The 17,952-nt window shown below is 37.4% G+C and overlaps 1 protein-coding gene across 3 annotated transcripts in view; it reads left to right on the top strand.

Annotated features, from left to right (window-relative positions):
• Positions 1 to 17,952, top strand: part of NALCN (sodium leak channel, non-selective) — a 224,550-nt gene that overhangs the window by 108,713 nt on the left and 97,885 nt on the right. For all 3 annotated transcript variants that reach the window (XM_063149615.1, XM_063149612.1, XM_063149614.1), the window contains exons 11-12: positions 7,561 to 7,692; positions 13,694 to 13,861. In XM_063149615.1, coding sequence (XP_063005685.1) covers positions 7,561 to 7,692; positions 13,694 to 13,861 — 300 coding nt within the window. The remainder of the gene's footprint in view (positions 1 to 7,560; positions 7,693 to 13,693; positions 13,862 to 17,952) is intronic.

Below are 17,952 nucleotides of genomic sequence, written 5' to 3'. Positions count from 1 at the left end.
GGTTTCTCAGATTTACAATGTTTCTTAATGTCCCATACTGATATATAACTGCATCAATATAAGGTTTTAAAAAGCTTGTTCCCATAACATTTCTGGTTAATGCTTAATAATTTTCCAAAATGTTCAGATTGCAGAGCATGGGAATAATTGCTAAATTCTCCTCACAAGCATATCTTTGTCAGGCAGTCATAAAGTAAGTTGAAAGCAAAATGGTTTATAGAAAATTAGTTACATAGCTTGTAAAATGCTCTACAATGTCCTGAAAACAAAAGGGAAAATTTTCTGCAATTTCACAATTTTGTACTTGCTGAGATGGCCATTAACCAACAAGATGAAAATCAAATTTATCCTATTCACGCTATGAATTATATGTGATTAGCAGTGTATAGAATGTGATTTTCTAAAGCTTCTTTCACATTCAAGGTATCTTCAAGCACTTTGCAAAAAAAAAAAAAAAAAAAAAAGAGACTAAATAAACACCATAAGTATACTAAACGTGTATAGGACAAAAAAGCTTGCCCTTTTCCTCAGGCCAGGATTGAATCTTTGCTTAGTGACTCTTAGAAATCTTGTGTCATAGAATCCTAAACTCAAGGGGATTTTGCTATTTCTAGTCTTCTACATTATAATAGTTTCTGAAGCTTTTGATGTGTCCTGATTTAATCAAGAATGACTAGCAATCATATTCCTTTCTTAGTGGTATAAATTCTTTGCATCCACCTTAAACTGCCCCTGCTCTATAAAATCCATAATCCCTTTATATATATTTAGGAGTCATGGGCCAACCTCTGAAATGTCCAGAAAAATGAGAATTGACTTGCAGTACTTTCATTTTACTATTATTTGATCTAGTGTTTTCCAAGCTGCTATAATGAACTTGAGTCATGCTTTGTTAGCTCTTCTGAACAAGTTTTCCTTATTCTGTGATGCCCACGTAACTCCAGCTAATTGGGCTTTGTGAAGTGAATGGGTACCATAAGATTGGCAGTTCTGTTCCAGAATGCCTCTCCACACATCACGGTGATCCTGTGCATGGAAATAAGCTGGGACTTGCATTTGCCTTCATGTCACTGCAGTGGTAGGATCTAGGCTCCAACAGGCCCATAAGTAAAAAAGGCTGGATTAGCACAAATGTAAGCTTTTCAGTTGCTATTCAGTAATACCACCCAACTCTTTTGTGCACATCTAAACAACTTTAAAAAATCAAAGTCTATTCTAACTACCAGAAAGTATGGTCTTCCAGTAGGTGTGTATAGACAGGAGTACAGCATACATACAGCATTACTATAATGATAGGTGTAAACTCAACCACAGTGATCATGTAGCCAGTATAAGGTCTTTAAACAGGTATACCTGGAAGCTTGGTTGGAATCTTTTAGCAGAATCTAGCTTCCTTGTGCAAATAGCAAAAACCAATGAGGGCTAAAAGGAGTAAGAAGCTTGCCAGAGCTATTCCATTATAACACAGAGGAGGAGATGCTATTGGTTTATGAAGTATTAAAGTATATCTAAAATATAAAGAAATACAGATACAATTGTGTTTCCACCACTGATGAATGCACAATTCTAGAGTATCAAAATCTGAAAAAAAGCTGCTTACCCATATAGTGATTATCAAAGCCTTTTAGTTTAATGATGTTTACACTGTTCATTAATTGGTTTGGTACTTTCAAGAGCTACCCTGCCAGTTTGACAATTATGCAGTCAAAGCTTTTCAAACACTAAATAGCCAAAATAAGCAAAGCTTTTCTGCATATCAGATCCTCACCATGTCTTGCTCAGTACTAATAAGTTTGATGGCTTTGTAAGTAATTTTTTATTCTTCAAGACTATTTGTCAGGGTTTTTTTGTTTTCTTAGATCACCACCACTGTTAGTATTATCAGATGAAGTCTAAATTTCTGTAGGTCTAAACTGAAACCATTGAGCTCTTTGAAGACACCTCTTTCAAGGTTTCACATGATGATATTAAACATTATCAGCTGGGTCAGTTTTCAGTTAGTAATATCAGAGTAATATGGCGCATGGGTTCTTTCCTTATTAGGTCTGTCATACCCTGCAAGTTTGCAACATTTACTGGCTTGCTTAGTAAGTAAGATCTTTTGTGGACTTGAAACAAAAATCCTATATGAAGGATGGTGATGCAGAGAGTGACCTGATGTACGTATCAAGCCCCCACGAGGAATCTAGCATCAGGAAAAGGTAGTTTATATTCAATAATTCCAGTTTGCTTAGTGACTGCATTTCACATGGACCACTGCTTTCCTGAGCCAGCATCTGTGGCTCTGGCTGTACAAAGTGGCAGCTGCTGTGGATGTTCTCCAGGGCAGTGAGCTGGCAAAGGCAAATTTATGTCACTCATCCTTCCTCTGCCATGCAGGAACGTGGGAGGAGTATTAAGGCAATGTATCCCATTCTGGAGTGACAAAAGACTGCTGTAGGCCATCCATTGTAATGCTCTGTAAGACTAAGTGAGCCAGGTAGTCTCTACCTGTCAGTAATTGCAGTGTCATTACTTGATTTTTTGGGTGAATCCAGGATGCTTAATACAGTTTTTCATTCAGAGTTCCTCAGCTGCACCAAGCATGTCCCTAGTGTTAAATAAATGAGTAGTATTTTAGAAGTATTTTTTGCATTCATGAAATTCCCATCTGAGCACAAACAAATCTGTGGCTCCTTTGCTTATTTCCAAACAATAAAAGAATTTGCATGATTAACAAAGTTTGTTATGTACTGGTTTTTATGGCCACTGCATCTCTAAAGCACTGTGCCATACAGGTTCTTCGGTGTCCTGGACACTGAGAATTAGCATCCTGCATGAAGTCAGATGCCAGCATTATAGGTAATTCATAGTAAATGTAAGAAATTCATCACTGTTGTAGTTGATTGATGACAGCAGCAGGGCATTTCACTTGAGACTTCTTCAACACAGCTAATCTTAAATCCAGTTTAATATTAGATACAATTTACCATGTATCTGGCTGACAGCAACATCAGAACATTTCTTTCATCTCATTCCTGCACCGCTTAAGAAACACGCATCGAAGGGCTAAAAAAAGGTCAGTAAATCAAACAAGAACAAAAATTGGCATTATGTCTTCTCTTTCAAGTTTGCATGGAGAATTTTCCTTGCCTTTGTGCTCTGAAAAGGGCTGTAATCCAAATGATACACTGCTGATCTGATGATCCAGAATGACTTTCAAGGCTTGGGCAAGAGCTGTGGACTAAATTCAGCTTTTTTTTAGGCCTCATTCCAAATACAGAAATACGTAAAGAGATGGTGGATTCTCATGGTCGTACATAGAAGCAGAGGTGTATCTGAAGTGTTTTACGGCTGCAAACACAAATTAAAATTCTGTGATGCAGAAAGAACAAACTAAGGCAGATTAGAGTAGGGGGAAAGCTGGGCACAGTAGGTTTGTGGGTTAGAGAACTGTGATTGATCTCCTAAAGATACAGCAAGCTGTGTGAGAAGCCAGCAGGAAAGCTGCTTATCGTGCACAGCATTCGTGACAAGTGAGCAGCTAGAGTCTGACATGACAAGAAACACAGGTACCAGTCTGGACCCCATGAACTGGCTTTGTCCTGGGATGTAAAAATAATGATTTTTTTTTTTTTTATCTCCTCAGCATGGCATTTTTGCTGTGTGTGTGGTGGAGGTGTTTGTTCAGATGCCTCCATCTTGCTGGCTCTGTGTGCTCTCTGTCTCTCTACCAGCACCTAGGTGCTTTTATTGTTCCTCACCACAGCTATCTCTTAATTTGTTGCCTCAGCCAGCTGTTCCTGCCTTTGCATTGCCTGTGCCTGGCTTGAGTCCTGTCTGAGCCTCTTTCCTTATTATCTTAATGTTGAATCATCTTATGCCAGTGTAATACTTTCTATTAGCTAAATAGTTTCCTTTCAGTTTAATTGGGAAGGCAACCTTGACAACAAGCTTTATTGAGTCTTACTGAAAAATAAAAGGTGCTGCAGGGAGTCCAGAGAAGGGCAAGGACCCTGGTGAATGGGCTGGAGCACAAGTCTTATGAGGAGTGGCTGAGGGAGCTGGGAATGTTTAGCCTGGAGGCTCAGGGAGGACCTTATTCCTCTCTATAACTATATGTAATGAGGTTTTAGTAAGGTGGGGGTCAATCTCTTCTCCTTGTTACAAGTGACAGGATGAAAGGAAATGACTTCAAGTTGCACCATGGGAGGTTTACATTAGCTATTAGAAGAAATTTCGTAATGGAAAGGGCTGTCAAACATTGGAATAGACCACTCAGGGAAGTGGTGGAGTCACCATCCCTGGAATTTTTAAAACACATATGGCTATGTCACTTGAGGACATGAACATGACAAAGTGTGCGTATATGTACATGTATATCAAGACAATTTATGCATTTTTATTTTTCCTGTATTACCATTTTGCTTCCCTGTGAAGGGAGATAAAAGTGGCTTTTGCAACCTCACTTGCTAGTTTCTTTTAGCAAGTACTTTCACATTTGAGACAGAATACTTCATTATTATGATGGAAATTTTGACACTATTAAAAATACAGTGTAAAATATGCAGAGAGACTAACTATCTGGTTAGAATTTGTGTGAAATGGAAATGTAAAGGGTAGAATGACACCTGTTTTGAATCATACCACTGAAAAAAATGCATGATTGATGCCAGCAGCCCTACCTTTAATTATTGTATTCTTATAGCTTGCCTTGTGGATTAAAAATAAAAGCAAGAGCTTATTTAGCCACTATTTTGGTGACTTACCTGTGCTTTAGGTCTTAACATTTCTAAATGTAAAGCTTCTCTCCTGAACTTCCCTTTCTAGAATAGAATATACAACCATTTTATGTCACTAGGGTCAAAAGGAAGCCAGCTTGTATAAGAAAGGTTTGAGCTGTCTTCTGTCTGCAGTGCTATCTGTAATTCACACAAAAAATTGAGATATTAAGAGACAAGAGGCAATTCTATCAGCTTGTGTGCTTGTAAATATGTGCGTGGTCTCCATTCAGCTTTTTAAACAATCTTAAACTCTAGTGGAATTCAAGAGGGGATGAATTCTTCAGTAGACAGGCACAAGGCTTTGCTAAAAGCTGAACAAGTACTAGTCCTTGCAGCCTCTCATACATCCTAAATTATGTTCTAGTTTCATCAAAAAAGAAGCACACAACAATCCTGTATAAAGAGTAGCTTGGTTAAGACTGAGCTTCAGGCAAGGTTTCACACAAAATATTAATGCTGACTATTCATGAATATAAGAATCTCAGCTCATTAAAGACTGAGACAGTGTTTTACAACTCTATATATGAATTTCCTAATGTGTTAATTTATCTTACAATGTAAAAACATGTGTTTCTTAAATTTTGTGTCCTTCTGAAGTAGACGATCTTTGAGATTCCTTTCAACCTAAACCGTTCCATGATTCTATGAGTTTCACATTCACAAGCCTCAGTTCTCCTGAGGCAGTGTAATTACTCTGCCAGAAGGATGATACAGCAGAAAACAGTTTAGCTTTCTGCATTGTAGGGGTGGTAACTTCTTAAAATGTGTTCTGATGAGATCAGGTATTCTGGAGGCTTATCATACTAGCCAGGAAGGAGAAATTGGTCAGGTTGTGAGATTCAGGAGCCGTCTTTTCTGCAATGACCATGAGAATGTGGAGTTCAGGAACCTGCAAAGAAGGAACAAAGCCAAAAGATAGGACCACAACCCCGGTGTTCAGATTGTTCATGTTCAGGTGTCTGCTTGGAAGAATCCCATAGGACACAGTCATAGATATAGGTTCCAGAAGAATTGGTTGATTTTCAAGGACCTTCCTCCTTCAAGTTAAAAAATGTTCTCCTTCCAAGTGCAGGAAATCAAACAAACAAGACAGGAGGTCCACATAATTGAACCAGTAGCTCTGGACAAAACTCAGAATTGAAAAGGAAGCATACAAGAGATGGAATCAGGGCCAAGTGGCCCAGGAGGAGTACAAATACCCTGTCTGAGAGTGGAGTTACAGGATTGAATCTGCCATGACATGGAAGGCAACAAGAAGGGCTTCTACATATAAGAGAAGCAAAAGGAAAACTAGACAAATGTGAGCCTGCTGTTGAACGGATTAGGAGACCTTGCAAGGCAAGGCAGTGGCATAGAAATGGTTGAGGCCTTTTTCACCCATCTTGATAGGTTAGACTGACCCTCAGGAATCTCAGGCCCCTGAGTTTTGGGAGAAAGTCTGGAGCCATCAGGAACAGCTGAACAAAACAAAAGACTCTTCCATTGTGAAGGTGGTCAAACAGTGGAACAGATTGCACAGATGGGTTGCAGAGCCTTCATCCTGCAAGATACTCAAACTCTAACTAAACAAAGTTCTGGAATACCTGTTCTACCTGACTGGGCTTAAGCAGGCAGCACCAGACTAGATCTCGAGTCTCTTCCAACATAAATAATTATATGATTATGTGTACATAAATCAGTACCTTTTTAGGGAAAAGATGAAAGGAGGCAGAGTTCTCCTAAATTTTTAGTTCTCTTTTCCCTGATATTTTGTTAGGCACTTCTATATATAAACTTAGGAACAAATTAAAATGGCCTTTTCCACAGTAAGTACAACTTACACACAAACATAAGGAACCATAATGGTACATAACTTACCATAACTTCATAACTTCAGGTATTGAAAACCTGAACTGTATTATTATTGGAAATGTTTAAAACAATATCAATATTAGTGAATATTTTTTAATGTAAAAATAACAGTATGTTCTGTTTTGAACAGAACAGTATGTTTAATAACAGTGCATTCTGTGTTTGACTCTAGCTTCTACTGTGGCTGACCCAGTGAGGGAAGTGGTTAGGCTTTTAGGGTAAATCATAAATTCATGGTCTTTGTGATCAGTGCTTAGAAGTTACTTCTTTGAACTTCTGCATATGAGTAATGTTTTAGCATCTCACAGATGTAAACTCCTGGACACTGCTCTGTGCCTCTCTCTTTTCTCTCCTCTGTGGCTGCAGCAGCAGTGACACAAAGCATTAAGTACACAGATATGTGAATTATCTGTGAGTACTTCATAGCTCATAGGCTCAGATGTGTATATCTACTGTATGTAGATGTGTTTTATTCATTTAGGCAATAGTTTGACATCAGGTGAATCCCATAAAACGTTTCTTGAGCAAAAGCAGTGCGCAAGATAGAAATTGATGTAACTTTTTCCTGAACAATAAGTCATTGAGATTTACATGAATAAATCATAATGCAGGAGTATTGAACAAGGCCAAATGACTAGATAGATGTGCTCTTAATGCTTTAGAACATACTGAAGTAATGGATATCATATTAAATTATAAACCTTCAGTAAGAAGTCAGTTGACAAAGAGAAATTAAGAAGTACCAAAAAGTCTCAAAACCTACACATGTAAACCAGTTGAAGCAATATATTAAAACATATTTTAAAGCTTAAAACATTAAAATCATATAAAGAAGCTTTGGAATAAGATACTATTTTAGCTGACTATGTTTTGACAATCTAATATAACTTTAAAATGCACCTGGTTTGACTCCTTTTGATGATAACATTTACTTTTTCTTTTGTAGAAAATGATGAGGTCATCTGTGTTTCATATGTTCATACTAAGCATGGTTGCTGTCGATGTGATTGTTGCTGCTAGCAACTACTATAAAGGAGAAAATTTCAAGAGACAATATGATGAATTTTACCTTGCTGAGGTGAGTATGGTAAAACGACTATCTGGGTAATTTTCAAGATAAGCTAAAGTAAAAAATGTGATTGTCAAGAACATTTTAGTGTGTAATTTTTTATTCCCTCAAGCATTCCAATAATACTTTGCTCAGTTTTTCAGCTTCCTCTGTCTGACAGTGGCTGACAGCCCTATCTTACAACCTTTTGAAAGGTAATTTCCTCAAACAAAATGTTAGTGGTAGTGAGCTGAGGCTTAAGGGTAACATCTGCAGGCAATGCATGGCTGCTGAGTTGCTGTCTTTTTCTAGCAGGAGTGTAACAGTCAGAAGAATTTAACTTTAAATGATCACAAAACATTGTATTTAAAAATATTATATAGAACTTCTTCCTAAATAATCTTTATTTATATAAAGGTTATATACTTAGCTGCCAGAAAGTCCCTTAGCATAACCAAAATATTGTTACAAATAGTCTGGCTTCAGCCATCACAAGAGCACACCACCAAAATACCCATTTATGCAGTCATGAATTTTGCAAAGGAGGAGTCTGTTAAGTGCTCCTGAACCAGTTAAGTTTAGCTACAAGTGACATTCTGACAGGGAGCCTGCTTGAGTCATTAGCTGATCAAGGATCTCACTGTAGAGCACGCACTGGAGATCCTAGAACCTTGCCTGGATTGGGCACATTTCTCCTTCATGCTTACTGCACTTTCCCTGGCTTCAATAGTTACACAGTCCTTTGGAGCCAGAGGGATCACTCTTAGGCTAGAGTGAATGATAGCAGAATATTCTTGGTTGTTTCTCTGGTTTTGGTTGTTGTGTAGTTTTCTATGTCTAAATATTTTTTATATTCCGACTCACATGCCCAGCTTTAAGCCCTTTAGTCCATAACAGTACAATGCTTTATGAATCTCCTTTTTTAAGGAAGATTGAATTGATACATATATTTTATCTTAGTTTTAGAATTTGTATTTGATCGCTTAAAATTGTATGAAGCTGAGAGTTCACCAGTTCTAGGACAGAAATGAGAGCAAAAAAACCTGTTAGAAACAGCACCAGGGTCAAAACCTTTAAAAAAGTGCAGATTATGAAGACAGCAGTGCTGCATCATTCTTCATTGTCTCTCATGATGCTGGGGATTGCTGGATTTTGTATGAATATTGAGTCAATGTTGGCACAGACAACATTACAAGAATAATTGTGAAATGTATTGTCTTTATCTCAGGTTCTAAGACTTATTTGAAAAACAATATGAACATGAAAATTATTATCTTGAAAATAAGACATTGGAATAAAACCAGCAAATGCTGGGTTGTCATAAAACACTCCACAATCTTAGAGTAGAACTGAGGGAAACTCATTTTCATCTCCATCATAGTTTAACCAACCCCAGCCAGCAGCTCAGCCCCATGCATCCTCTTGTTCGCTCTGCCTCAGTGGGATGGGGCAGAGAATGGTCATAGTAAAAGTGAGACAACTCATGGGTTGAGATAAAAAACAATTTAATAGGTAAAGCAAAAGTCATACACACAAGCAAAGCAAAGCAAGGGATTCATTCACCACTTCCCATAGGCAGCGAAACCGTCTCCAGGAAAGCCAGACTCCATCGGCCATAACAGTACCTTGGGAAGACAAACAGCATCACTTTAAATATGCCCCTCCTTCCTTCTGCTTCCTCCAGCCTTATATGCTGGGCACGATGCCCTGTGGCATAGGATATCCCTGTGTTCAGTTGGGATCATCTGCCCTGGTTGTGTCCCCACCTCCCGGCTCCTTGTGCACGCCCAGCCTGATCACTGGTGGGGTGAGAGGCAGAGAAAGCCTTGACTTCACGCGAGCACTGCTCAGCAACAGCTGAAACATCCCTGTGTTACCAACACTGTGTCGGGCACAAATCCAAAATAGCACCATGCAAACTATGATGGGGAAAATTAACTCTAACACAGGCAAATCTGGTACAATATCCTTGGCTGGAAACAAATAATTAAGTCAACATTAAAGCCTGAGGCCATGAACTCTTCACAGCAGGCATTTTTGCTTTGTGCCCAGGATACAGCAAGTAGAGCCTGGATTCTTAACAAAATAACATTAATTCTATTTATATTCAAAATAGGGAACATTGCATGTCATATTTCTATTTTGGCTCTGAATATATAGTATAATTATGCTTTTATTAATCAGTGCTAGAAACAATCTCTTCAACATTTCAAGTATAAAGTTTTCAGGGTTTTTTTTTTTTCTAGTAGAAATACTTACCAGGGTTTATTCAAGGTGAGTCTATAATGTAGATTGTCTGTGTCTGTCCTATAAGCAATGCCCAGTTTTCTCTAACAATACATTTTTCTCTTTCTGCATAGCTTAGATAATTGATTTCTTAGTGAAAAGGTTGTCAGAAAAATCATTTGTTTGGCTTTTTACATTTCCAGGTATATGAGGTAAAATATTCTGAGATAGAGAAAGGTGGGATTTTTTTATTTGTAAAGCATTTCTTCTGTCCATTTATTGGATTTCCTGGTTTTATTTTTCATTTTTTAAATCCCACGATGCTTTTACTAGAGGCACTATAAAAATCAAACTAACAAAACCCTAGTATGTTATGGAAGGAGGAACAAAGTATCAGAAGAGCAGAAGAATAAAAAATCCCAAGAGAGAGAAAAAATCAATAAGCTGGTGTCGTTTCCTATTTGGTTGTTGTGAAACTTGTTTTTTGTAGCACAAAGAGTGTACGAAGGAAATATTTTTAAGAGCCTTGAGGAAGCTGAATACTCAGGCAGTGCAGATTATTCTACAGTGTTTGTTTTCTTGGTGAAGACTAGTTGGAGCAGGATACACTGCTGTTGCTCTGCCTTTTCCTTTAGAGTAGGCTACAGAAAGCTTTCCCTTCAGTGGGAGCTGACTTGAGCAGCCAACAGCAGTGAGGATTCACTTTGCTAAAGGAAATAGCCAGATGGACTACAGCAAGCATATCTGGCTTTCTGATACGTTTTCCAGAAGTTGTCTTGGAAGCTGCGTGCTTTAGGAGAAGACATGTATCTCACTTGGTTCATCCTGTGTATCACAGGTTGTAGTGGCCTAGAATTGCAGAAGTTCATCCACTTAAACTCAGTGGGCAAATCTAAATTAATGTATTGAGATGCCCCATACCAATAAAAGAAACCTATTTTCATTGTTGGAAAGGAAAAACAAACTTATGAAGGAAAGGCTAAACAAGAAGATAAAAGGAGTTAATCTATACCCAGGTCCCATTCTTTGTATAATTTTGTATACCCAGTAACAAATAAGAGGTTCTGGCAGGCATTTCAACTTGTATGCACCAGTCCTGCAGATTAATCAAAATTTTAACAGGATGACTCAAAACCCTAGTGCAGTATCCTGGAAAGAGTAGAACTTCAAACACACTAATTTTTAATGAGAATGCTGGATTTAGGTGCTAAATACATAGACAGAATAGTGATGTATGTTGGTTTTTATATGGTTCTTCCATTATCATGTTACATACTAGCTGTCTAATTTGAGTTGCATACAATTTCTACAAATACTGTCTGAATACCAGAATTCAAAATCAGGTGCTCCTTTATAGTTTCTCCTAGATTCCTTTTGTAACCTGTCCCCTTGCACTGCTGCCTTTGGGTAGCCTTTGCCCTGTCCTGGATGAAGGAAGGATTGAATGCTCTGTCAGATCTAGTAGTGAGGGAAGTGTTAGAGGTCTGTGCCCTTAATCCCACTGATCCTTCTTGGAAGAATTCTTATCTTTCCTGGCAGCTTGATAACCTTTCAAGTAAGACGCAGTAAATGAGTTTGTCACGGTTGGATGCTGACTGATAGTGAGCTCTGCCTCTGCCAAAAAAAGGTGTTGAATGGCTACTAGCAAAAGGTAATGTTGATGACGGTGGAGTTAACACCATAAAGCTTCCAGGTGACCAAAAGGGACATGACTATCAGGGAAATGGCTCATTTCTGTTAGCTCCTCTTTGGCCTCCCCAAAGCAGAATTGGCAACATAGTGGATGGAGGGTGACTGCTTGGTAACTGCTTATGTGTTACACCTGTGTTTTCTGCTCTGGCTTCTGAGTTTGCTTTTGCCCTTTTGCCTTCTCTCCACAGCAATGAAAGGAATTATTCCAGCATTTAAAAAAAAAACCTCAAAACTATAAAATTGTATTTCATTTCACACCTAACAAAAAGTTCTACTCAGATATTCTGAATCTTCTCCTGTAATTAATTATAAGGAAGGAAAAAAATACAAGCTCTGTCAGCAGGAAGACAGGTGTATAAATGTAATCAGATGTTATGCAAACCATTTGATACATTTTTAAGTGCCAGTGGTTTGAATTCATTTGACAAGTATGTGAAATGCAAATGATCCTGCCCACACATTTTTAGAATAAATTAAAATACACTTAACATCATATTTGTTAGTCTTGTTCTAATAGGAAGCCTATGTGCTCTGAAGTTTGCATGTGTGTATTTAAATGACATTGTTATTCCACCTGCTCTGAGTTGAATCCCAGCTGTTTTCTAACCACTGTTCCATTTTGCCTAATTCAATGGCCGCCTTCTTTTAGGACTCAGTTAGATGTTGTGTCATTAAAAGTGAGCTTTACTTTTAAGGTTTTTTTGCTAAAACATTTTTCTTGTGTCTTAGAGATTTTCATGTAAAGGAATAGTCTCTCCAAACCTGGCTCATTGCTCTCCTAGAGCTCTTTGAGATCCCAGAACACAGGCTGTAAAATTGGCAAGATCCATTTGAGGATAAACGCATAAATGTGTCCCTACACTCTCTGGCATAAACTTCAGTGTTTAATTTCCATCTCCACTCCTGCTGGTGACAGTCCTGTGCACATAAAATACATGAAATTTTATTTAGCTATCTCATAACCTCCCACTTTCATGTTGATAAATATATTTTTGATGGACTGCAGAGTTTAAATTTTTAAGGCAGCATCCCAGAGACTTTCATTGTCAGGGTCAGGATTAAAATCTTAGTCTCTAACTTTTATCCCTTGCCAAATTCAGTAGAGCTCATGCCCCACAGTCAATTAATCGCTCATCTTAACAGACTTATAATGCTTGTCTTCAAAGGAAATTTAAGTTATATTTTCTTTATTTCTACTGCACTTTGGAAGTATTAGTGGCAATTAGATATGAACTAGTGTTATTTTAGGGTCTCTTTTAAACCTCAGTGTGTGTAAAAGGTCAGAGAGGAACATTTCTGAGTCACGGAAAAGCATTTCCATTGCATATCCTGGCTGTTGGAAATTGTTGAAGAGAGCATCTCAGAGTATATACAGTGGTAAAATAAGAAGGCAGATGAGGAAGTGTGCCTAGCCAGAAGGATTTTTGGTTATGAGAGAAGAGAAAATAAATCTTGAAAATGTACACCTATGCTTTTGTTCAAACTGAACATTATGCATTTTACTGTGCAAATATTTCAAGTCCTCTGGAAGAATCCCAAAGTCATTCCCTACAAGTAGATTTCTTCCCCTGTAACTTCCCACCATGTCCAAGTTCTTTAACATCATTGTGAAAATTAACTAATTCTGGACTGACTTTGAATTTCCTCTCCTTTTAAAATTTGTTTTGGATCCTTAAAAACCATTACCTCTTTTCTGCCTGTTTTGGTTGTCATATTACTATGGATGTTTCAGAAAATTGCAGTAGCAATTTCCAAACTTTGGTGTCTCTCTTAGATCTCTTGAAATTCTTCTGAAATCTCATACGTATTGATTCATATTTTGAAAAATTCATGTTATCATATTTTCTTTTTTTGTATATATAAAGTGAAAGATCATCTGGATGATCTTCATGCTTTCCAAGTCATGAAATCTACCTGTTTGTGTTGAGTGTAGAAAATTCTATTAAGTGAAATCTATTATTGTTTATTCTGTTTAGAATATGGTTGGTTTTATTAAATATTATGAAGATCTTTATTTTTGCCATACAAAGCCCTGATAGACATCATGACATAGAAACTTCTAATTTAACTCAGTTTTTTTATTGCATCTTTCTTATTTTGTATATCCATCTAGGTTGCTTTTACAGTTCTGTTTGATTTAGAAGCTCTTCTGAAGATCTGGTGTTTGGGCTTCACAGGATACATCAGCTCATCTCTTCACAAGTTTGAGTTGCTGCTTGTAATTGGAACCACTCTCCATATTTATCCAGACCTCTATCACTCTCAATTTACATATTTTCAGGTATGATCAGCTACTTTTACTTTTTATCCTATATACCAAATTAAAATGTTACCCATCCACATTTCACACAAATTTAAATTTCCTCACAGTATTGAATCATTTTGAGAATGACTTTAAAATAAAAACATCTCTGGTTTTAACTATGCTCATTGGGTGGATTTAGAAAAATAGCATTTTTCTAACTTTGCTGAGAATTCCTTTCTGTTATCAGTAAGTCCCATTTCTTATCTGAGCTGCACTGTTCATAAGTTCTGGTTTGTTTCTGCATTGTTCCTCACTGAGCCTTGACCTATGACACAGCTGTTTACAACATCACATTCCTATTGTGTCCACCACTACTTTCCTGGCTGCTCTCCCTGCGGCCTCAATTCACTTGCTGTTGTTTCTCCAAATCTTCATCTCTGTGGCAGTCACATGCTAAGATAAATTACTGTGAGTCTTCTGAGAAAATTTCTTCAGAATCATCCTAGACTTGGGTTTTTTAGCTCTCCAGCCATTCCCTATCTAGATGGAGTGTGAGGCTCTTCTTGCATTTTCACTTGGGGGAAGAGCAGGAAAGAGAGACAAAAAAACACTGATTAATTCTGACTTATCATTCTGACTGATTCTTCTTGTCCGCCAGCCCAACCAATTCCCCATTCATCCTTCTTCAAGTGCTTAGGGTTGATCCAGTTTTGAGAGAAAGCACTGGGATTCATTATGAGTTATGTTCCAGAGTGCAAAAGAAAGGGGTTTTTTAAGAATATAAATATTAAAGGATTTATATCTGCCCGTTATTCAGCAATGGGTTGGCATGGTGAATAATACTCAATAGGGGAAAATAATAAATCATCAGACAGTGTTCTGTCAATAAATGTTATAGTGACACAAATTGTCAACATGAATACAGCATGGGGGAAGCAGTCTCCCCAAGTGTGGGTTGAAACATAAAGGCCTTGTCAGATTTCTGCAAATGTCATCCTCTATTTTTTCTAAATGGTTCTGCAAACCTTCTCAAGAAAGCTTTCAGGATGAAAAAATCTATTTTGTTTTCACCTGATATAATTTGAAGCCTTTTAAGTCATTATAGCTTTGATTTTGCTGTCCAAATATGTAGAATGTTGTTACTCTATGCAGCATTATGCATCTAAGGTGCAAGGAAGGATGATATGTCAGGAGTAAGCACTTGCACAGCACAGGGAGCATAGCTGGGAGCTCTCAGTTAAACCAGTCAGCAATTTAGTTAATAATTGGTTCATATTTAATAGGACATAGTCTGCTTATGACTGGTCGTTTCTTTGTAAGAGTTTTCAGCATAAATAATGAATATTGGACTAAATGGATGACATCATCACTAACTCATGGGATTGAAAGTATGATTAAAATGTAGGCAGATGCTGCTAATAAAATAATAAGTATTTTCTTTTTAATGGATTTAATTAGTTTAGTGGAGAAGTGATGGTGGTGATGTTTGTTTTTTTTAATTAAACAGTGCTAGCTTTTATGACAGATAATTTCAGGATGTGTTGGGTTTTTTTTTCAAAATATATGAAAGACATACATTTTACAAACAGAAACACCTGGTACACTGAAAGATTTGGGTTGTATTTGCAGTCCAATCACCTAGGAGGTGAATGATTGGAAGGTTGCAGAATACCTTTGAAGTCAGTCATGTAAGGTACACGCCATACTCCTCCACAGTTAAGTTCTGGGCAAGCTAGATAGCACATTTTCAAATCAACCAAGGTCAAAATGCCTTTTTCACATGAATACATCTTAATGTTAGGCAGATTTCCAGGCATTTAGGTATTTGTGATGACAGCGTAAATGTGTTCCTTGTCAGCCAACAAAACAGATTACTGAAAACAGAAGTCCTTCTTGACACATTCCAGGATAGCAAGCAAGAATTATTGTTTGGGTTGTCTTGCATACATTTCAGTTTGCATTATTCATTGGTCTATATCATTACCTTTTGCCAACACATCACTCAGTCTTTACTACATTGGCTACTGTCCACCCTCCCACCTATCTTCCTTGCATTCACTGTGCATTCATTCAAGATTCTTTGCAGAGCCCTCTGTGAAAGACTACAGCAAAGGACTGTTATTTAGCTATATCTGTAGGACATAAAATTAGTGAAGAAATAACAGATTTTGCATATTGTTGCAGATATCTGTAATGAACCAGCATAAAAGGGATATATTTAAACAGAATTTAACCTATACTGGACTAAAGAGATGGTATTGTATTTGTGCTTGGGGAAAATACTGCTGAGTCATTTTCTGAATAACTGTCATCCCTTGCAGGAGATGCAGACATTATTTGTAAGAGAGCTGTGGTTCCTTCTTTGTATTATTAATTTTGATTTGTTTTTAATATATTTTTTATATTTAATCCAAATAGTGCATCTTCTACGGCTCCTAAATATAATACAATTTGCAATCCAATTACACAAAATGCATAAATTCATTAGAATGTACTTTTGCTAGATTCAGTTTGTTGCCTAATGAAAATAAATGAAGAAACCAAATAGTATCAATAAGATTAGTGTGTGGCTTAAAGGTCAATTGAAGTTCCCCAAAGAAAAGGGAAAAAAGTAAGGCAAATAATTGAGTTTATCTAAAACACCACTCAGAATACCAACTAGTATGAAATCTTCCTCCCACTGGGGTCTATGTTGAAACTAGTATTGATGGGAACAGAGCTAACATTTACAGCTTGTAAGTAAGAAGGCACCACGTTTACATTTTAATAGTACCTGGAAACTCACTCATCTCACTATCTGCCTTGGTAGTCAGTTTCATGTACTCAGATTATATGCAATATAGTTGTGGTACCAATATGAAAGAAAGGACTTTATCTCACCTTGAGCTGATGTTGTGAAAGTTAAGCTGTCTAGTGTAACCTCTGAATCTAGGAGTCTTTTTTGCCACTGAAGACAGTGGATGCTTATCCCATCTCACGTGAGGGCTCTGGTATGTTTGAAATAAGTTACTCTCTTGAGTTGACTCTCTCTTTGTCTCCCCCCACCCCTCTCTTTGGTAGTTAAATCGAGATGACAAGCATATTGTGCATACCTTACAAATAGGTAGGGAGATAAGCTTCATGTGAAATCCAAAGGTGTGCACTATTAGCAAGCTACAGGACTACAGTGAGCTCACTGTATGAACAACTTCTGTCACACTTATTTTCTTTCCAAAAACAGCATAGTAATTGTATTTGATTTGTACTTAAGGTCAGACAATAATTACACTGTAATTCCTACTTTTCATTTCAATATGATTCTTGTGATACCTTGAAATAGAGACCCTTTTTCTTCCTAAGAACTGCAGAATCTCAGTTGCCCCATATGCTGCTGTCTGTTGTCTTCAGCAACTAATGTTGCTGCCACTGCCTGTTGTTGATACTGATATTCTTGTCACAAGTCAACATCAATGGCAGAAACAGGAGAACCAGAGTTGTCAGCAGCTCTTTCAAAGTAGACTCAGCAGTGAATGGGTCACGAGTTCCACACAAGATCAAAGTTTTGCTGCCAGCACTGAGAAGTGTCAGATATGTCAGGGGCAAACAATGCTGTTCTGAGATGCTGACTTTCTTTGATACTGAGAAACACGACCCAAAATTTCCCATGTTATATATAATATGAAATAGCAAAATATGCTCATTACCAAGTTTACTAGGTTATATAGTACGTAATGCGAAACAATTTTGCTTCAGGTCAGTGAAACGGAAACATGATGTGGGGAAGAAGACTTGGCAGTTCTTTATGTGAATATGTAACCTGATATAGCAAACATCATAAAATCAGAGAAATCTAATTAGAAGCGGCCTTTCAAAGCCATTTCATTGAGCCCACTGCTCAAAGTAGAGCTTTTGTCAAAGACTGTTCAAGACCCGATCCATTTCATGTAAGAATGAAATTTTAACAGTGATGATAATCAAACTGGAGCCATTTACCTTGCACTTCAGTAGATTCTTAGTTGCTAAATCTAGACTGATGCACTTTGACTCCTACCTGGAGGCATTCTTATGTTTGGTAACACACTGTAAACCTCCTTTGGTCTCTAATTTCACATTACATTCATATTTAATACTTGTGGTGTGTTTTGTCT

The sequence above is a fragment of the Melospiza melodia genome, chromosome 2, assembly GCF_035770615.1.
Source record: "Melospiza melodia melodia isolate bMelMel2 chromosome 2, bMelMel2.pri, whole genome shotgun sequence".
NCBI lineage: Eukaryota > Metazoa > Chordata > Aves > Passeriformes > Passerellidae > Melospiza > Melospiza melodia.
The sequence above is the reverse complement of the archived record's forward strand: the minus strand, read 5'-3'. Positions and strand labels throughout refer to the sequence as shown.